Below are 21,059 nucleotides of genomic sequence, written 5' to 3'. Positions count from 1 at the left end.
AAGCTCCAAAGTGTGTGTGCATTGTGTGTGTATGTGTGACAGAGAGAGTGACAGCCCAGTTCCCTTGGGTTCATTCCAAGAAACCTAAAGACTGAGACATCAGGACTAAAAAGAAATCGGTGCTGTTTCAGTAACACCAGCAGCTAAAACGGGCAAGAATTTTAAAAGCTCCATAGAATCCTGATTTATTATAGTAGGGGAGGAACCTTTGACTTCCAGGATAAGCAGTGAACTGTTGGCTTCCCATCAGCCCCTGCCAGCATGGCCAATTGGTATATTGTTATAATGCTGGCAGGGGCTGATGGGAATTGTAGTCCATAACATCTGGAGTGCCAAAGGTTTGCCACCACGGATCTACTACCACTATTGGTATTAGAAGAAGAAGAAGAAGAAGAAGAAGAAGAAGAAGAAGAAGAAGAAGAAGAAGAAGAAGAAGAAGAAGAAGAAGAAGAAGAAGAAGAAGAAGAAGAAGAAGAGTTTGATTTATATCCCCCCCTTTCTCTCCTCCTCGGTAGGAGAGACTCAAAGGGGCTGATAATCTCCTTTGCCCTTCCCCCCTCCACAACAAACACCCTGTAAGGTAGGTGGGGCTGAGAGAGCTCCGAGAAGCTGTGACTAGCCCAAGGTCACCCAGCTGGCGTGTGTGGGAGTGCACAGGCTAATCTGAATTCCCCAGATAAGCCTCCACAGCTCAGGCGGCAGAGCCGGGAATCAAACCCGGTTCCTCCAGATTAGATACACGAGCTCTTAACCTCCTACGCCACTGCTGCCTCCTACACAGTAGTAGGCACAGAGGACCCTATTTTCTGCATCTGTCCTGTTAACTGGCTGCTGTTTGTTTTCCGGGCTGTGTGGCCATGGTCTGGTGGTGTTTGCACCTTACAGTGCCACAGAGAAATACATCTCACCATGACATGCCTCTGAAGATGCCAACCGTAGATGTGGGTGAACTGTTAGGGGCAAAAACTTCCAGACCACGGCCACACACTCCAGACAAACCCACCATGGTTGATACTGGCCATGAAAGCCTTCGACCATACATTGTCCTGGTTATTTTTTCACAATCTCTGATTTGTCTTTAATATGCCTTTTGAGGGATGTCTTTTAAAAGCATCCATGACTTTCAACTCCTTCCTGTGCATTTTGGAAAGTTAAATCTGGGGTTGTGTGTTTCCATGCATGAATCTCCACACTAAAGCATCAGGAAATCCACAGCCTGCTGCCTCATGAGCTGCGTTGGGCCCCTGAGTTGTAACCCTTGAGTAGATCACGAGGCCTTACAAAGCACCGTTGCCAGTTTCCAGGTGGGTCCTGGAGATCTCCTAGAATTATCATTAACAGAACTTTTCAATGCCACCATACTTTCTCCCCAACCAAGTAATCTACAGCTCACTGCAACCCATTAATTCCTGGATGAAGACACATCCCATGCAGAGATTTTGCAATGCATGAAGTAGACCCAATTCTTTAAATACCTTTAAACACTTTAAAAATCTGAATGATTGATTTGGCCCTCATTCATAGTGAGAAATAAGCTCTGATGGAGACCCATTCCTTTCCGAGCCTGGAGGGGGGAGGGGCAGTATGAAAACCAAATAAAATAAAATAAAACAAATAAGACTGGAGAGGTAGCTGCATGTGAATTTGAGTCTCGTTCCGTGCTCTGGCATGCATGGAACATGTCTGGAAACTAGTACCAAGCCAGAGCAAAGCCCCAGTGCGTTGTTACACTTATTACTGCGGCGTGCAAGTTGACACCACAGAAGAGCTTCGTTGTGGTCAGAAACCACATTACTGATTTATGGTCCAACCACTTGGGGAGCCTGATAAGCCATTTGCAGGGATTTGCTTTTAACTTGCAGAGAATTTCATTAAAAGCAGGAGTATAAAATGTGTTGGTTGGCCCTGCTGTCATTTTTTTTTAACATGGGTGAAGACACCAACATGGCTACCTACAATCTTCAGGATTTCATAAGAAATGTATAATAGCAGCATGGTGTAATGGTTAGAGAATCATACAAGGATCCGGGAGGCAAATCCCGCTCTATTGTGGAACCTCTTTGGATGACCAGTCCCACTCCGCCTCAGCTACCCTACAAGGTTATCGAGGTGAGCCACTTGGGTCCTCAATGGAAAAAAAAGCAGCATATAACTAACCAAATAAACAACAGATCATGTACAGACTGACATTCCTGCCCCTTTCAGTGAGAAGGATGATGCCAGCTGACCTTAAGCAGTCTAGCTGCCTCTGGGTTCAAGACACGGTATCTACAATACTATTTTTCCCTTGTTTCACAACCACTGTTAGGAACCCCTCCCTTCTGATCCACCGAAACGCAGCCCCTTGTTTACGAGGGAGTTCTCCAGGGTGGCTTCAGCCGCCCCACGCTTGGCTTTGAGCAGTGGCGTGACATATTCCAGGCCCAAAGATTTCTGTGACAGACTCAGAGTGACTCCCGTAATCCACCGCTTGGAGGCTTAATGGCAGCTTAATCGGCTAAGAGGCTCAAGCCGACAGGTGGTGTCAGTGAATGGGCAGCAAGCAGAACTGCTGAGCCCAGACTGGAAAGCGAGACTACTCCTAGCCAGGAACTTCGAAAGAAAACATTTCTGCTTTTTTCCAAGCAGTGAAACTTTCCAGATGAATCTCGGACGCTGAGAAGCGTTTGTTGACAAAAGGCAAGAGGGCGCTTCGTTGGTTTAATCATCATTCCTTTTATTTTTATTCCCGCTGTAAAGTCAAAGCTGGTTTATGATAATCCCAAAGGGTTTTTCAAAGGCACAGACAATCAGAGGTGGTTTGCTATTGTGCGTCTTCCATGGACTTCCTCAGTAGTCTTCCATCCAAGTCCTAACTAGGGCTGACACTGCCAGAATTCACTCCTGTGCAGCGCCATAATTACACCATTATGAGACACTGGCCCGGCAAGATTGCACTAAGAACAGCCCAGGAACCAACAAAGGAACGTGCCAGAGGACATCTTGCATGCTTGCTCACAAGTAGACCTTTTGGTGGCAGATCCGTTCCATCTATGCATGCATTGTAATGCCAATCAGAGCAACTTTTACTGAAAGATTTGGTGCTGCATCAACCACACAGAAAAGGAGACTCCTGGGGTTTTTTTTATTGCATTATAAAAATCCACACCCTCTGTGCATACCTGTTCACTATGCAATCCAATATACACAGAACATAACAAAACTCAGCTGCAGAAAAAAAGAGAGAGTTTAATAAACTACATTTATCTGGAGTTGAGCTTAGAGAACCTATCAGGTATTTACATCCAGAAAAAGAATTTTCCTAGTAAGTCTGAAAGTGGGTGCTATGAAGGCAGCACAAGTAGAATTAATACTGAAACAAATCAAAAGTGCTGAGTATTGGGAATGTTCAAGCTTTCTCAACTGAGCCTTGTTTCCAAATAAATACATAAATAAAAATAAAACATCGGGAATGTGGGGAAAAGAAGGTAATTACATCTCAACATGCACTCATCTGTAGCACCATCTTGTATTTGGCAGTGGAATTTCTTCATTGGATGGCATTTGCAAATAATTGTATTATAGTCGCATGACTTGGGACCCACCATAGCTGAAGAATCAGCTCCTCAATATGACCCATGTGCCAGCTTAGATAATCACTATAGTTTCTTTAAGCAGTGCCTTCCATCCATCAGGCCCGACTTCATCAGCAAGGTCTTGCTTTGCAGCTTCAAACATATGGAACGGGCAAACAGGCCCAAAATAGGGTTGCCATCTCCAGGTTGGGAAATATTTGTGGAGATTTGGGGGCTGGCATTTGAACAGAGTAGAGTTTGGGGAGGGAAAGGACTTCCATAGGGTCTAATATCATACAGACCACCTTCCAAAGCGGCCATTTTCTCCAGGTGAACCGATCTCTGTCACCTGGAGATTAGTTGTAATAGTGGGAGATCACCAGGCACCACTTGGAGGTTGGCAGTCCTTGTCCACAAAGAAATGCAGGTGGCATAGTGGTTATACTATTGGATTATAATCTGGGCAACCTGGGTTTGAATCTCCACTTTGCCTTGGAAGCCAAGACCGTCAAAGGTCTTGAGGACGTCATAAAAGCGTTTCGGGGAAGATAATCGAACAGCTCTCTTCCAAAACTTGCTAGTGTCATTTTATTTTCTCTCAGCCCATGTTTTCAAAAATGGCTAATACACATAATAAGCACTTATACACATAATAAGCACTCTCTGATTCACCTAATACTATCAGATACCCAGAGTAATTCATGGTTCTCACTGATAGAGAGGAAGATCGAATCAATTGGTATACCCCTTGACTCCCTTCTACCTTTAACTTGTTCAGAATCGTATAAATTATTAAAACAAAAAATTGTTGGTGAGAGAATGGAACTATTTAACTCTGGCAGCAAGGAAAACTTGTTCACTTTTACATCTATCAATCCTCTTTACAACATATAACAGAATGGCCTCTCTATTCTGTATCACTCCGACCAATCCCTAGGATCTTTGAGAAGAGTTTTTTCACTTGCTTGCTTCAATGTTTTCCCTTTTGCCATACTACGAGGTAGATATAACAATCTAGAAATGTGCAAAAGGGTGTGTTCATGTGGTGCAAATCAATTAGAAACATTAACTCACCAATTATTCCGTTGTCCTAAATCGGCAAGTATTAAGAGTCAAATACTCTAGGTTGCTTTCTATGATACCTAGGGAGCTGGATGAACTAAGCAGACTATTGTTCTTATTAAATAATTCTGATGTTGCATTCTGTAAAATGGCTGTGAACTTTCTGCTGGAAATATCCCATAAGCAACAGTATGCATGAATCAACTTCATTTGTTATATGTTGCAAGTTTGTATTTTGATGAGATTTAGATGTGATTTTATACTGTTTATGCCAAATAAAGGCTAAATGATGAATAAACCAGCCATCTTTTTTCCTGAAAACGGGTTGAAGACGTCTCACGCTCGCCTGCGAACAAAAGCAGGCAGGAGCCACTTCATTTCTCCCGCCTCCTCTCCCCAGCTTCTACTTTCATTTTCGCCACAGTTGTGCCCACTATTTTCTGCTGTCTTCAGGAGCCTCCATGCCTCTGCCATTTGGTGAAGGTTTCCCACAGAGGTTTCCTCTGCTTGCAGCATATCCAACGGCCAAAGTAGACGATTGGGGTTTGTTTTGCCTAGTGATCCTGCACTTGTGTTGTTTTTCCTTTGTTTTGAGGGAGCTGTCTACGAATATGTCTTGAATATGGGCATATTGTAGATTCTCGTGTTGTGTCATTGTAGCTTTGCAGACAGCTCCCTCAAAACATAACAAAAAAGGGAAAAGGACACATGTGTGGGATTGCCAAGTGAGACAAACTGTATTCATTTACTTTTTTACAGTGCAATGGCCATCAGATGAGTTGCAAGTAGAGGAGACCTCCATGAGAAACCATCAAATGGTGGAGGCAAAATAGCAGGTGCAACTATCAAACTGACAAGAGTCCATCAGGCAGCAGGCAGGGAAAAAAGATTGCAAATGCCTTAACAGACCAGGTGCTCGGGAACAGCAGCAGCAGAAGGCCATTGCTTTCACCTCCTGCATGTGAGCTCCCAAAGGCACCTGGTGGGCCACTGCGAGTAGCAGAGTGCTGGACTAGATGAACTCTGGTCTGATCCAGCTGGAGAAAAATCAAAACCATTTAGGCTGGCAACAATTTTTTTTGTCTACGTTGTGAGAAAAAACCCCAGCCAAAATGGATCTTTTTAAAATGTCTGCAGAACATTTTATTTCCGCTGTGTGGAAAACACCACTGACTGACTTTGGACCAGTCACTCTTCTTCATCCTAACCCACCTCATGGCAATGTTGCCGAGTGTACAATAAAGGCAGTGGTGGGATTCAGCAGGTTCACATCAATTCGGCAGAACCGGTTGTTAAAATAGTGCTTGTAAACAACCAGTTGTTAAATTATTTGAATCCCACCACCAGAACCGGTTGTTAAATTTTTTGAATTCCACCACTGAATAAAGGGGAGAATATTGTTATAAATTGCTTCACTGGTGCTTCTTGCATGGACAATGCTTTTTTGTATGTTGTTTGTTAGCCTGCAAACGTTTAAAATTTGTTGTGCAGGCTCTGAAATCTGTCTTGAATTAAGAATAAGGCAGAACAGGTTTTTTTCTTCAAATAATACAAACAAAAGTCACAGCAGAAGCTCAGGTTTGTTAAAAGCCCAACTGAATGGATGCAGGAAGCACAGAAATACTCAGCAATGTGAGCCAGTTGTAGCAAGCTTCAGCTATGTTCTAGCTTGGAGTACTAGAACGCCATCTTCTGGAAAAACAGTAGAATATGCTCTTACTTTCTTAATAAATACAACTCCAGACCATTGGGTCGAACGAGTAGTTTCATTTAAGTACACTTTCTTATTAAACATTCATATAAAATGTTAAAGAACTTAAACGAGCATTTGTATGTGCAGGTCAGAGAAGGGTTCTCTCTAGTGCAGGGGTAGGGAACCTGCGGCTCGAGAGCCGCATGCGGCTCTTCTGCCCTTGCATTGCGGCTCCACGAGCCGAACCGCCAGCTTCATCCTTGCCCGCCCTGCAGGCACCCCGTTGGAGCGGGGTGGCCGCTTTCCTGGCTGCTGGCGAGGCCGAGCTGCCAGCTTCATCCTTGCCCACCCTGCAGGCAGCAGTGCAGGCGCACCAATTGCCCGCGGCCGGCTGGGCAGCGCCGCGGGTTTCCCCTCTCGCCCACCTTGTTCGAGCGGGGTGGGCGCTTTCCCGGCGGCCAGCGAGGCCGAGCCAACGGCTTCATCCTTGCCCACCCTGCAGGCAGCAGGGCGGGTGCATCCATGCGCTTCTCAGAATGAGTGGAGTAAAAGGAAAAAAACCAATATATACAGTGTTATCTTTATTTTAAATGTCAAAAATTATTTGCGGCTCCAAGTGTTTTCTTTTCCCATGGAAAACGGGTCCAAATGGCTCTTTGAGTGTCAAAGGTTCCCTACCCCTGCTCTAGTGGAATGCCATGTCATTGTGAAGGGACCATCTTGCAAGCCCCTCCCTGTTCCTTCTGATTTGATCCCCAGAAGGTCAGATAAATCCCTGAAGCGCCGGTTACAAACAGGGGTATCTACATGTGACTGTTTCACCACCAAGCTTTAAAGCCAAGATACTGCCGCCCCCCCGCCCCTCCGTTTTCCATTAAATGCTTTGATTAAATACTACAAACATTCAGTACAAAAATCCAGGTTTAATACCATTCTTTTTTAAAAAAAAATCACAGACATCATTCAAAGTCTCAACAAAAATGGGAAATCACAGTGGATTAAATTGCATTCACTCCAGCATATTTACAGAGGGTTTTTTTAAATAAAAAAGTTATAGTATATACATATGCACACATACACCAGGAAACAAGATGGGAGGCAACTAATTCAAAACAATTCTTCAAAATTTCTTTAAAAACAAAATTATTGGGGGGAGCAGAGGAAATCACTAAATCTATTTGCCCTTGTCAATAGTTAATTTTTGCAAAGAAAATGTACACTGATGCACTCCTTAAACTATTTATGCAACCATCTCTTAAAACAAACAAGTAATTCCCAGCTTTGGAAACTATTCCTTCTTATCTCTGCATCTGTTCTCAAACCCACAATTTCATTGCATGGATAGGAAAAATACAAATGATGGAAGTGGAGCTTCAATGGCACAGATCTGCGCAAGTCACCTCTCCCCTCTACGGAAAAAGTCACCATCACAGAGACCACTGTTACCATTACTCAAAGCAAACACCAGGTAAAGTAGCCCAGAGAAGGAGTTTAATTCATGCATAACATCTCCACACGCCTGTTCCCAACCACCTATATTTGGGAGTCCTTTTAGTGAAGTATTTTCATCAATGCTCTTTGTTCCATCATAACGCGTCTGTACTGGAACTCCAAAATGTTTTTAAAATATTTCAGATCTGCAAACAGTAAACCCAGTGGAAAACCTTGCCGTCCTCCCACACCGGTCTCAAATCCGAAATGAAAGCTACACCACTAAAAGCATCTCTTGGAAGAAGAAACGAACTTTTTAAAAGCAGGAAGGCATAGCAGAAAAAAAGATGCCAAAGAATGGCCCACATTTAACAAGGCTTTATATTAAGGCACATTGTGGCAATGCCAACCTGGCCCCCAATAGGGCAGGACATTCATTCATTTCCAACATTTATGTTCTACTCCCCCTCCTAGATCTACTTAACTATCCCCCTACATATAAAAGATCTACCTGCATTACCCTTATATAAAAATAGGGAGATTGGGAAAGAGAAAGATTTAAAAGTGCAAACATTGTCTTAGGTGTGTGGTCCATGAAGTCCAGTCTTGTGATGCTTACATAATTCTCCACACGGAGCTAAAGTGTCTACATGTATTCTACTGACTGGAATTATGGGAGGAACACTAATCCTTAGAGTTATACATGCTAGCATGCTGTTCATCAGATACAGTAGCATGGTACATTCAATGGGCCAAACCCTGGCAGGCACCGGTGGAATTTGTTTTCATGCTATGATATTTGTGCTGGAGAGCCATCAAGCTTCTACAGCAAGGGTTGTTTGAATAACCTCTTTGCTCAAGAGACTGACAGAACTGAAAGATTCCAGCCTTAGGTATAAGATCACAGCTTTGCAAAGGGCAACCAAACCCTTATAACTAAGATATGTTTTCAGTCACAACAGCACCCCTACAACATCAGCGAAAGCCACTTGGACCTAATGCTCAAAAGAGAGCACCTCCAGCAATTCTGTATGACAGAGATTTTAAGAACAATTCTCCATCTTCACGAGGGACAATAGCGCAGGTAGCTAGATATGCAAAATTTTTGGAAATTTCAATGGGACTTACATGACAGGATCACCACAGTCACATCTTTGGTTCTAAACAGGTAAAGGTCACAAAGGCTTCCTTGGAAGTTTACCAAGTTGAAAACCCCACAGGGTCTGCAGCATGGCCTTAATTTTCCCTTAAAGCCACAGTGATCTTGACTAGAAATTTTGAAAACTGCCAGCACAAGAGAAGGAAGGCACCAACTGTGCAGCTTATTGATCCCTGCGGTTTAGCATATGCAAGTCAGGAATGGAAGGGAACTAAATCCAAGGCCGACAGAATTTAATGGTGGATGCTAAAGATTCTCTTTAAAGGGGGGTTTATGGGGAAGGAACATCTAGGTTGAAAAAAAATTTCTGGACAGAATGTTAAAAACTGGAAGTGGGTGATAAGGTACCAACCAAGATTCTAAAATCCCTGTTGACTGCAGTGTGGTTTATCTGCAGAGATAAAACAACACCACATAATGAGAATTCGTCCTACTTGAAAGACTGTTTTAGCAAAACTAGATGTATCCATCTATTCATCCTTGGGAAACAGAGTGAGCAAAAGGCTCATTCGACAGAGGAAAAAAGACGGACCATTTCCTTGTAATATTCCACACCTGGACACTTGCAGGTTGGGAAAAGCAAACAGCACAAGGACAGTCCCTTCCATTTGACCAGCAATTCTTGGGGGTGGGGGAATACAACATAGATAACAATCATATTCACAGGGTGGACCTCTCTGGGTGTGGAGAGGAAATAAAACAGAACAGGTTGCAGGTGCTGGCTATACAAGGTGAGTCAGAAAACCACAGGAGCATTAACATTCCATTCTGTCCCCAGAAACACATACGAGTTGGTTTTCACTAGACGAGTGCCACCTCTTCCGTCACACTCTGACTGAGCATTGCAGTCCCCTCTTGAAAGCAGAAAACCGCCCTCCCCTCCCCACCCCACCCCAGTCTGGCTTTTTATGACCTGGGCAGAGGTGGGATTGCCTTGTGGAGTGCCAGCCCCACCCCTGTAGATTCAAACCCAGCAGGAAACAAGATTGACCCAAACAGTCCTTGGAGACCAAAGGTGTGGAAAGCACAGTCAAGAGTGGGGAAGGGTCCTCAAACTGGTGTCTCAGCCATCTGAGGGATAAATCTGGACTCATCATTTCTTCCTCCCCAAAAATAGGTCAAGGAGGGTGCAAACAAGATCCGCAGAGTTCTCTTCACATCACATGGGAATGTCTATAGTCACCAGCTTGACAGACCCAAATACAGGAAACCAAGATGCGTGGGAATAGCCCCATTGCTATCATTGCCTACACGGCTGTCTTCTCTCGGATCCATTCCCGAAAGCGAGGGACTCGGGTGTAGGCTCCAGGCTTGTTCCGCCGGGCACACCCATCCCCCCAGCTCACCACACCGGCCAGAAACATCTTGGACTCGATGCTGGTAAGTGGCCCGCCAGAGTCTCCCTGTGGGGAAAAAAGCACAGATTGAAGGGTCTTCCATATGCATTCCTTTGTCCTTACATAGGTCCCTATTTTTTGGTTCCAGCCCCAAGTAAAACACTGCCTGTGTTTCAACCCTATGTCACCCTTTGGCTCTAGGGCATGCTGTGGAAAAGGTGATCCATCTTACAAGGAAGCGGGAAGTCTAATTTCTTTAAAGTTTCAGTTGGCAAGTAAACTGCGTTTTCCATTGTTTCAGCTTGTTAAAACGTTCCCATGACCTTATTTATCTACATAAAATCACACTTTTGATATAACTGATGCTCCTGATTTTGAGTGATTTTCTTAGTTAACTTTCCCATAAGCTGGCTGCTTTGAACATAACTCAAAAAGACCGGAGGAACCCTTCCTTATCTCACTCCCAAGTGAAGAATGTTGAGCAAGCGATTCGTAAATTAAAAGGCCTCTTGATGGGGGTAGGGACTACTTAGGAATCTCTTTTGTGCCTAAGAGAACTATTGGTTTGTTGGTTACTCTGCCCTTTCCCAATGAGCTCAGGGCCGCTAGAACACATTAACAGTGGATTCAGAAGAACATCGGAGGATCTTAATGGATAATCTGATCTCAAAGGGGTTAGAAGCAGATGTGGAGAGAGAGCAGGAATCAGAAAGGGCGGTGCAACTGATGAAGTATAAATTCTCACAAAGGGGCATTTCTTTAACCAAGAGAGGAATAAGTGCAGTGTTGTGTAAGAATGGCAAGGAAAGAGCACAGTTCAGGAGGGAAACTGTGTTTGCAGCAGAAGAACAGGACTGGAGTTCAACAGCACTTTAAGGTCCAATGAAACCTTTCAGCATATAAGCTTTTGCAAGTCAAAGCGCTCAACACCAAATACAGGAAAAAGAGCAAGACTTTGATTGCTCAGAACTCAGTTTTGGCAACAGAGTTTGTTTGCATGTGTGAATGAATGCTGTTCTGAGGAGCTGGAGAACATGTCAGGATCCGGGCCCAAGGCTTCAACTGGAGTGGGCGATGAAAACAAGAGAAATGACAGCCATGGGCAGGAGGCAGAGGCTGCTTTTATTGTACAAACTCTGCTGACAGGAAGGGAAAGTTTACATAAAGACAAGAGGGTGGTAACATGTCACTGTGGGAAACGGGGGGGGGGGGAGATAAAGAATAGTTAACCCCAAGGAGGCCACAGACAGAACCAGCAAAGAAGAGAAACCTTGTTCTGGTCTGAAATGCACACAGCTGAGCCCTTCTTGCCACCCAAGACACCTACCTGGCAGGCATCGGTTCCTCCCTCCAGGATCCCAACACACATCATACGTGACGTCAGCTGCCCGGGCATCAGCGACTCACACGTGGTCTGGTTGATGACCCGGATTTCCGCCTTCTGCAATATGATGGTGGCAGCACCTGCCGAAAACCACACAGAATGCCTGAGACTTGGGCAGTCGAGAATTCCCTGAACCATCTTTGTTGGGCAAACACCATTTATCAGGAGTTTTCCCAGAAAATCCACTGGGTTTTCAACCCTTTTAAAAAAAACCTCAGAAACAGCAGACATTAGGAAGAACTTATGCCTGCCCTGTTTGTTGGCTCTGCAGGATAACCGGTTAGCCACTTTGTGAAACGGGATGCTGGAATGGATGGCCCTCTGGCCTGATCCGGCGAGCCACCTTATGTTCTCAGACAAACAAAAAACATCACAATAAACTCTTCACAACTCCCTTCCTCGGAAAATAAAAATGTCATTGCTCTTGACACACTGATGCAAACCTCCATGGGATTTCTCCAGCCATAAATCCCATAGACTGGTATATACGACCATGCCCAGGTTTTAAAAATTCTCAACAAAACCAGCAAAATGTGGCCTTATATTATAGATAATTCTATCCCCTCCCGCATCCCATAATGCAGGGAAGGCTCTCTTTCTCCAGCCTCTATGATTCAGCTTCTCTAGTCAAGCTGCTGAATTTACCTTCCTCTTTTGTGGCTCCCCATCCAGTCACATGGAGGACCCTACCAGCCGGGAATTCATGCGAGGCATCAGGCAGACATATGGGCTGGATCTCTTTGGTGAAGGTGACTGGGCTATCCAGTTCCAGTACGGCGATGTCATAATCATATGTAAAGTCGTTGAAGCTTGGGTGAGCGATGATGCGTTTGATCCCCCGGCGTTGAACGCTGGCATTGCTTCTGTTCCGCTGGTCGAGAAGGCCCAAGAATGCTGTCCACGATTTGGGATCGGAATATCTGCAGAGAGATTACATGGTACTCAAACACCACAGACCACAGCCACTCTTGGGCATGAGCAGAATATTTTAGTCACAGGACCTTGATGATGATGAAGATGAAGAAGAGGAGGAGGAGGAGTAGTTTGGATTTATATCCCCCTTTCTCTCCTGTAAGGTGACTCAAAGGGGCTTACAATCTCCTTTCCCTTTCCCCCCACAACAAACACCCTATGAGGTGGGTGGGGCTGAGAGTTCCGAAGAACTGTGACTAGCCTTCCCCTTTTGAGTCTCCTTACAGGAGAGAAAGGGGGGTATAAATCCAAGCTCCTCCTCTTCTTCTTAACAAGATAACCTCAAGAGAATAGGGAAAATCAAGATCTAATTTCATAAAGTCAAACCCACAGCCAGTATTCTTCTGCCCTTCTGCACTTATTATTTATTATTATTTTATTATACTTTTATACCGCCCCATCCCCGAAGGGCTCTGAGCGGTGACACATGATGATAGTCTTAAGTGCTAAATATGCCAGCTCATTGCACCAGCTTGCATGAACACGACATACAACAGAGATATAAAATCACACAGAAATAAGCCAACTATCACTGTAGCCTGTAAAATATAAGAGACAGTTTGCATCTGCCCACCTGTGAAAGTTTGCATCACGGAAGCAGTGTGCCGCTGACACCAGCCATTTCTGAGATATCACAGAGGCTCCGCAGGTGTGACCCTCGTTTCCCACATGCAAGCTGACCTGCCACGGCCACTCGCCTGTCTCAGCATCGAGGCCACCAACGATCCGGGATTTCTTTGAGAAGCTGCGTGTGCCACAGTCTAGAAAAGATCAGGTTCAGAGTCCCCGAGAGAACAGAGCATGAATAAATCAGATACTGAAAAAGCAGAGATGTGCAGAGTTATAGGGAATCTACTGCTAGCCAAAGTCAGTTGTGCACACAACGGATGTGGAGAGAACACTTACATAGTGCAAAACCTTTGTGTTTCAAACACACTTTCTAGAGCTATATGTTTTGAAGCCAGTCTGACTGAATGAGACTAGTTTTAGTGCACTCTTGTTTGTATTTCGGAAGCCATTTTGTATTTTTTGTATTTCTGAAGCATTAGGTTACTAAGAACAATCATAAGTCCTTTGCCATCTAATCTGTATATTGTTTATGTTGTAGAAACCTTCATTCATGGCAATAATAAGATGATATAAGGATTGTTATGTACAGAATCACCTGTTGAGGGTTCCTTATCAAGTGCATGAACACATCCCTTGAAGACGACAGACAAAAACGCAATAATCAGCGCGAAGCGTTTGGGAAGTACAACGGAGTGGATTGAAATATATACAACTGAAAATTATGAGAAATTTGACTGCCCTTGAATTGGGACAGTCTTTATAAGTAATTCAAGCCACCAATTCAGGATTTTCATTAATTGTCATGAACTTGTATTACAGTCACAACGGGTGACATTGATGTAATAATATTTACAAGATTATGGACATTGTTGGTTTAACAAATACATGATTATGGACTTGAGAGAAGGTTGTCTTGTAATAAATTGTTGCATGAATTGGATTTAAAGTGGAGATATATATGTGTTATGGAGATATAATAGTTTGATAAGTCTAATAGCCAACAATTTGGCATACTTTACAAGAAACTAACAAGTAATACAAATTGCTTGAGCCAGCACCTATGTGCCACGCGTGTTTGTGAATCTTATTTTGATTTTAATTAACCTTAATTCCCCTTTTAGCTTCTCAGCAAAGCAGGAACTTACTAAAGTTTTCCAAAACAGGAAAGGGTACTTTACATGTGATTAATTAGACAGCAGGCACAAACTATATCAACTAACAAGCATTCAGTCAAATGACGGACCTTGTATTTTTGATGTTAGTTGAAAAATGTCTTAAGCGAATCCTCCAACTACTTTTTTTAAAGGATACAAGTGGTTTATTTTAGATTCCCTGGCACTTTCTCACGGAGATCTTAGGCAGCAGACCCACATTTTCCAAAATGGATATAAAGCCACTTTCCTGACACAGCTGGACATCTACATGTCCCCTCCCTCCATGCAAATACAACGCCTAGCACTTTAACTCACTGCAGTTGTCTTCATCTGAGTTATCAGCACAGTCCTTCACTCCATCGCATTCGGGGTTCTTCTTGCTCACACACAGATTATTCCGGCATTTGTAAGTGTATTCTCTGCAGGGGACGGTGACGACTGTAAGTCAACCAGAGAGGAAGAGCTCAGCATTAGAAGAGGAGTGCATTAGGGTAACATCATGGCATGAGTGTTCAGGGAGGACACTATGGGGCAGGGAGGCAAATTCAGGAGGTGGCTGTGGCTCAGGGGTAGCACTCCTGCTTTGTACACAGAAGGTCCCAGGGTTCAGTTCCTAGCATATCCAGTTGAATAGATCAGGTGGCAAATAGTGTAATAGACCTCTGACGAACCACTGCCAGTCAGAGTAGACAATGCTGACCTTGATCAACTAATAAGGCAATGTCCTGTTTTAGGGGAGGTAACAGAGTGCCCGCATTACATGCAGATACACTCTGGTTCAACCTTTAGCAAGAAGAGTTAGGTAGAAGGTGATATTGAAGGCATCTAACCAACTTCATGGAAAGCCAATCAGAAAAGGAAATACCACAAAATGCAAGACTCAGTATCATGCCCTGTCTCCTTTCAATTTCCTGTCTCCTTTCAAACTAAAAAAAAAAGTAACTTCTAGACTGATGAAGAGTTCTGATGAGCTTGAAAGCTTACGTATGCTGTTTTGTTGCTCCTAAAAAAAAAGTATTTTGCAGACTGCATTTTGTGTTTTGGGGGTACAGGTGGGATTTTACTTTGGGACTGACATGGCTGCTTACAGCTCCTCAGTCCACGTGACCAGCTGGAATGTAGTGGGGTTTTCCAAAAAATAGAAGATGAAAAGCAACAGGGTCTCTACTACTTTTAACCATCTAAAAAGGTATGCAGGGAAAGTGGCATTTCTGCACTTCACATCTGGGTCAAACAACAGTCAACCTGGGCAGGTGAACGAGAACTTGCTCCTCCCTTCATTTGCCCCACTTACCTGTGCTGCATTCCCCTTCGTCACTGCCGTCCCCGCACTCATCTTTGCCGTTGCATTTCTGGGACTCCAAAATGCATTTGCCGTTGTTGCATTTGAAGTTATTAGCCGGGCACTCTGACAAATGAAAAAAAAGAAGAAATTGCGTGTCAGATGTGATAAAGATGACTTTTATATTGGTCCTTGGAATGGACAAAGATGGAACTTGAATCAAGGTTGCCTGCTCTGGAAGGCCCTGATTGCTTCCTATCACAGTTTCAGGTGTGACTTTTGATACGAAATTGACTAGCATTTATCTGACTATACCACTGAGATTGACTTCATAGGTGCACTTCACTTTTTGTCGTTGGATCTTTGGTCTCCTGAGTCTTCCCTTACTCTATTTTGTACCCCATCACCGGCAGATTACTCACGGCACTGCTGTTCGTCGCTGTTGTCCCCGCAGTCATTCACGCCGTCACAGACCCAGTATTTCGGCTTGCACCAGCCATTATTGCATCGGAACTGCTTCTCGGTGCAGGCTGCAGAAAAAAGTGGACGACTGATTAGGGAATCAGTCGTTCTTTGGGAGTCGTTAACCCGCAAGCAATACTGCAAACAGAGTCTTGAGAAGAGTGACAAGAAAGCCCAGGAAGGCTAAAGATAATCTACTGTGCAAGCACCAGGTCATTACTGACCCATGGGGTGACATACATATTTATTTGTTAAATTTAGATCACGCCCTCCCCGACCAAAGTCGGGCTGATATCACAACATTTACTAGGCAAGCTATGGTTGTGGGGTGGTTTGCCACTGTCTCCCCCAGTTGTCTACACTTTACCCCCAGTAAGCTGGGCGCTCATTCTGTCGACCTCGGAAGGATGGAAGGCTGAGTCAACCTTCAGCCGGATGCCTGAAATCGACTTCCGTCAGGATCGAACTCAGGTCATGAGCAGAGGCTTGATTGCAGCTCTGCAGCTTACCACTCGGAGCCACGGGCCCTTTGGAAAGCTCAGTCACCCCACAGAAACAGTCGTGCAGGATGGTAAAGGTGGGAGGGCCAAGAAAACAAACTTGGCCTCACTTTTAATCAGCAGACAATTCTGAAATGTAAGGGGTGGGTCTCTCCTTGTTGCACATAAATGGGCCTAGCCTCTGGTTTTCTAAAGATTGCAGTGAGAAGAAATTAAAAGGTCTGGAAGCTCTTCCATGGGGTCTTTACCAAACGCCACAGAGTTTGGCCAGTGGTGGCAAAATTCAGCATCCCAATAAAGTTTTAATTTTTTAAACTTGAGTTTCCAGCCCTCGTAAGAACAGCACTGCATTTTCAAGAGGTGCAAACAATCCCATTTTTAGAGTTTGGAGTGTAAAAACCCATCTTCAGCAGATGAATGAGAACAGGATGCAAATTAAAAATATGCAATCATATTTGGGTCAAAATTGGGTAGCGAACGGGTTGCAGAACCTAGACTGCTGTAGTGCAGAATTTGTGGGGGGGTTTAAAAGCTCCTCCCCCCTTGCATGACATCCAAGTTCTTGCTTCTCCCCTCACATGGCCATCAGTGGAAAAGGAGAGCGAAGGAAGAGGACTTACTGCAGTTCTCTTCGTCGCTGCCATCTGAGCAATCGTTCCAGCCGTCGCAGCGTTTCTTGTGCTCAATACAACGGCCAGTCTGGCAGGTGAACTGTCCTGGGCAAGCTACACATCAGCAATTCCAGGGGAAAAGAGGAAACGGAGAGAAATTCTGTCATTCTGTGGTTTTTAAGGCATTGGTTTTAATTTTACTGGGTTTAAGCAAATGAAAATCTTGTTGTTAATCAGTGTTATTGTAAACCACTGCAAGAAGAAGAGAGTAGAAGAAGAGTTTTGGATTTATACTCCACCTTTCTCTCCTGTAAGGAGAGTCAAAGGGGCTTACAAGCTCCTTTCCCTTCCTCTCCCCACAACAGACACCTTGTGAGGTAGGTGGGGCTGAGAGAGTTCAGAAGAACTGTGACTAGCCCAAGGTCACTCAGCAGGAATGTAGGAGTTCGAAAACACATCTGGTTCACCAGATAAGCCTCTGCCACTCATGTGGAGGAGTGGGGAATCAAACACGGTTCTCCAGATTAGAATCCACCCGCTCTTAACCACTACACCACGCTGGCTCAAGTGAGTTTCCAATATCTCTGGATATATCAAAAAAGGGGAAGGCAAAAAAAAGAAAGAATGTTCCTTCCCCAATTCAGGTATAATGTCACAAACCATTACTATATTCCCCTGTGTGTATTTTTTTTTAATATTTTTATTGGAGATTTAAAAGGAGTGTTATACAGAGTTCTAGCAAACAACATAGAATGCCATGTACACAATATTTTCTATATTAGTCCGAGGTCTGAAGGCCCTGTTGTTTGGGAAAAGGAAGTTAAGGAAGGGGGAAGAAAGGGATAAGAGTGAGAGAATTTGCATAAATATGATTTTATGCAAATTCCCCTGTGTGTATTAAGTGCCATCAAGTTGCTTCCCTTTTGTAAATGTGCTACCGTTAACAGCCTTGCTCATGTCTTGCAGACTGAGGATTGTGGCTTCTTTTATAAAGTCACAGTTTATATTTCCCTCAGTCTAAAAATGCCAAATGCTTTTTAGTCTTTCCCTGCTTGGAAAGGAGTCGCTCCCCATTTCACTTTACGCATAACGCGCCTACTTACGGTCACCGGAATCATAGGCCAGGTACTCTGCAGAGAAGCCGTTGTCTACAAACGAAAGGTCGGAGTGGAAATGGACCGTAATCTTGTTGGTTTTACTTGATACCACAAATATCTTTTTTAACCCACAGACCCTGCTGAGACCGGAAAAATAAAGGGTTCAGAAGGCAGGAAAGCAGCTCAGAGTACTGGGGGATGGGGGAGACTAAGAAGTTTTGAAACTGTTGTTTTGAAACTGTAAAAAATGGTTTTTTTCATTTTTTTCCCAGAAAAAAAAATGAAATATACCCAGTACTTACTATCCTACACTTAACAACCTATTACACGCAACACAAAACGCATCATTTGTAACTCAGAATAACGTTGTATTGTGGCATATTTATGGAATTTAACAGCATAAACGCCCAATTTTTCCACAAACGAAACATATAATACACTGAGTTCTGATAGCTGTTTAAGAATATTTTACTAATGGTCAAATTGATAGATTTTTTTCCATTTTGCAATTTTTGCATTGAAAAAAAAATTGTATTGGAAAAATCATCAGGAAAAAAAAACAGGGATAGGCCTCCCCCACGTTTCTCTAAGCCATCACCTCTCCAGGGAAAATACCAGTGGAAGTTAATAGCAACACATATGTGGTCTAATCAAGAAGAAGAAGAAGAGTTTGGATTTATATCCCCCCTTTCTCTCCTGCAGGAGACTCAAAGGGGCTGACAATCTCCTTGCCCTTCCCCCCTCACAACAAACACCCTGTGAGGTGGGTGGGGCTGAGAGAGCTCCAAAGAGCTGTGACTAATCCAAGGTCACCCAGCTGGCGTGTGTGGGAGTGCCCAGGCTAATCTGAATTCCCCAGATCAGCCTCCACAGCTCAGGCGGCAGAGCGGGGAATCAAACCCGGTTCCTCCAGATTAGATACACGAGCTCTTAACCTCCTGCGCCACTGCTGCTCAAGCATCTTGCTGGTGCTATGAGTGTGGAAACACCAAGGGAGACTTGGTCCAGACGGTGCGGCAACTCTTAACCCCCGCCTCACTTTCGAGACATTACATTCAATACCATGATAGAGGTCTACGGACAAGCCAACATTTGTCTTATCAAAAAAATTCTTTGAAACCCTGACCTACTGGCTTATTTGCATTTAAGATATTTAAAACAGCAACTGAAAATCGCTGTTTCATAATCTCAACACCTCAGACAGATCACTGGAAGCTTCCAAAATGTGTCTTACTTGTAACCGTAGACTTGCATATAGTCTTTGGTGCAGGAACCAACTGAGACTCCAGGCTCTGAAATGAAGAAATGGTGGAAACGCACCTTCACATTCCTGCTAGGGGGTACCTGAGGACAGTGTTCCAGGGTGGGGGTGAAGAGAGAAGGAAAGAGAGACCAGCGTCATCACAAATGGACGTTTTCTGCATCACAAATGGACATTTTCTGCCATCACTGTCCCCGGCAGCAAAAGTAACCAGCTTTCTAAAACAACTTGCAATGTTCATGCATACAGAGATGTTGCAAACATTTTATTCTTTGATTTATAGTCAGCCTTTCTCAAGGAGACTCGAGGCTGATGTGCAAAAGCAGAAGGACCCTTTTTTAAAGGTAAGGATTTTCAAGGGGGAGGGAAAGATATGGCTAGAAAGGTCGAGTGGTGGGGGAGAGAAGGCATGAAACAAGGGCAGAGCCGTAATGAGGGGGGAACTGTGTGCCCTGCGCCCCTGCCATACCCCGGAATGCCTCTGCACCAGCATGCGCCTGGGGCAAGACGCCCCACCCCTCTCCCTGGCAGCTAAGCATCTGACAAGGAGGATTAGGGAAGGGGCTAAGCAAGAGAGGAAGCAGCCAGCGAGGTATATGGGATTTTCTTTCCCCCACAACTTATGGAAGTTGACAACTTCCTTCCCTGCAGCTCCCAAATGCAATCGATTGGAGCCGTCATACAGAGGGAAGGTGCCAGAAACGCATCCCAGAATTTGGGCTAAATCCCGCTCAGCTAAGAATCCTTTCCACTAGGACATTTTGTACTGGATTTTTTCTTCCCTATTTTTGATTCCTGCTAGCCTCTTTGGGAAGAGCATGACAAAAATAACTAAATTAGCACCTTGAGGACTAGAAACATTTTTAAAAAACCCCAAAAGCTGGAGTTCACAAACTCAGACTTTCTGTGTTCACTCAAATGCAACTGCCTTGCATACCTTTGACGTAAGTTACCGGCACTTCCAGCATTAACACATCTTTCCATCATCAGTGCCGGCAACATGGCATACAAATTAGACCCAATCTGTAATCTTGCATGAAAAGTTCAAGGATAAACCAAGAAGGGTCCTTCTGGACTGCTTACCTCGATGTTCCAGGTGCAATTCATCCTAGGGGGATAATGACCTGGGAAATAGGGAGTGCTGAAATTTCCAGATATCCCTCTCAAGGTCCCACCACAGGCTAGAATAGGAGGGAGAGAAAAATCAAGTTCATTCTCTTTCAGAGCTTTCAGGAAAGAAAAGACAACTGCAGAGGCAGCCTTTAATGAAGTTAAGCTGGCCTCTGGAGGGATCAGAGTTGCTTCAAGACACAGAGTGAAACCCACGAGACTAATTAAATTTCATCTGCTCTCCTCGGTCTTCCGGCTCAACCCAAGGTAATGCCTGCCCATCTCTCATTAGCAGGCATCTCTAGAGCACCTGAGAGATGCTGTTTATTACTGGGTTGGGCGGGGGGGCAGGGAGTAAGGTTAAAAAATAAACGTCTGCCCCAAGATTCTTGCAATGTAAGTACATATTTATCGTCAAGA

The 21,059-nt window shown here is 44.2% G+C and overlaps 1 protein-coding gene across 1 annotated transcript in view; it reads right to left on the bottom strand.

Moving 5' to 3' along the window:
* Positions 1–7,212: 7,212 nt before the first annotated feature.
* ST14 (ST14 transmembrane serine protease matriptase) overlaps positions 7,213–21,059 on the bottom strand; it is a 39,646-nt gene continuing 25,799 nt past the window's right edge. Inside the window, exons 9-19 of the mRNA XM_048513347.1 lie at positions 20,613–20,710; positions 19,503–19,612; positions 18,275–18,405; positions 17,181–17,285; positions 16,021–16,128; positions 15,611–15,724; positions 14,632–14,754; positions 13,167–13,353; positions 12,266–12,540; positions 11,564–11,700; positions 7,213–10,302 (exon numbers count right to left, since the gene is read on the bottom strand). Coding sequence (XP_048369304.1) covers positions 10,147–10,302; positions 11,564–11,700; positions 12,266–12,540; positions 13,167–13,353; positions 14,632–14,754; positions 15,611–15,724; positions 16,021–16,128; positions 17,181–17,285; positions 18,275–18,405; positions 19,503–19,612; positions 20,613–20,710 — 1,544 coding nt within the window. The 3' untranslated portion in view covers positions 7,213–10,146. The remainder of the gene's footprint in view (positions 10,303–11,563; positions 11,701–12,265; positions 12,541–13,166; positions 13,354–14,631; positions 14,755–15,610; positions 15,725–16,020; positions 16,129–17,180; positions 17,286–18,274; positions 18,406–19,502; positions 19,613–20,612; positions 20,711–21,059) is intronic.

Source organism: Sphaerodactylus townsendi, linkage group LG12 (assembly GCF_021028975.2).
Source record: "Sphaerodactylus townsendi isolate TG3544 linkage group LG12, MPM_Stown_v2.3, whole genome shotgun sequence".
NCBI classification, from domain to species: domain Eukaryota; kingdom Metazoa; phylum Chordata; class Lepidosauria; order Squamata; family Sphaerodactylidae; genus Sphaerodactylus; species Sphaerodactylus townsendi.
The sequence above is the reverse complement of the archived record's forward strand: the minus strand, read 5'-3'. Positions and strand labels throughout refer to the sequence as shown.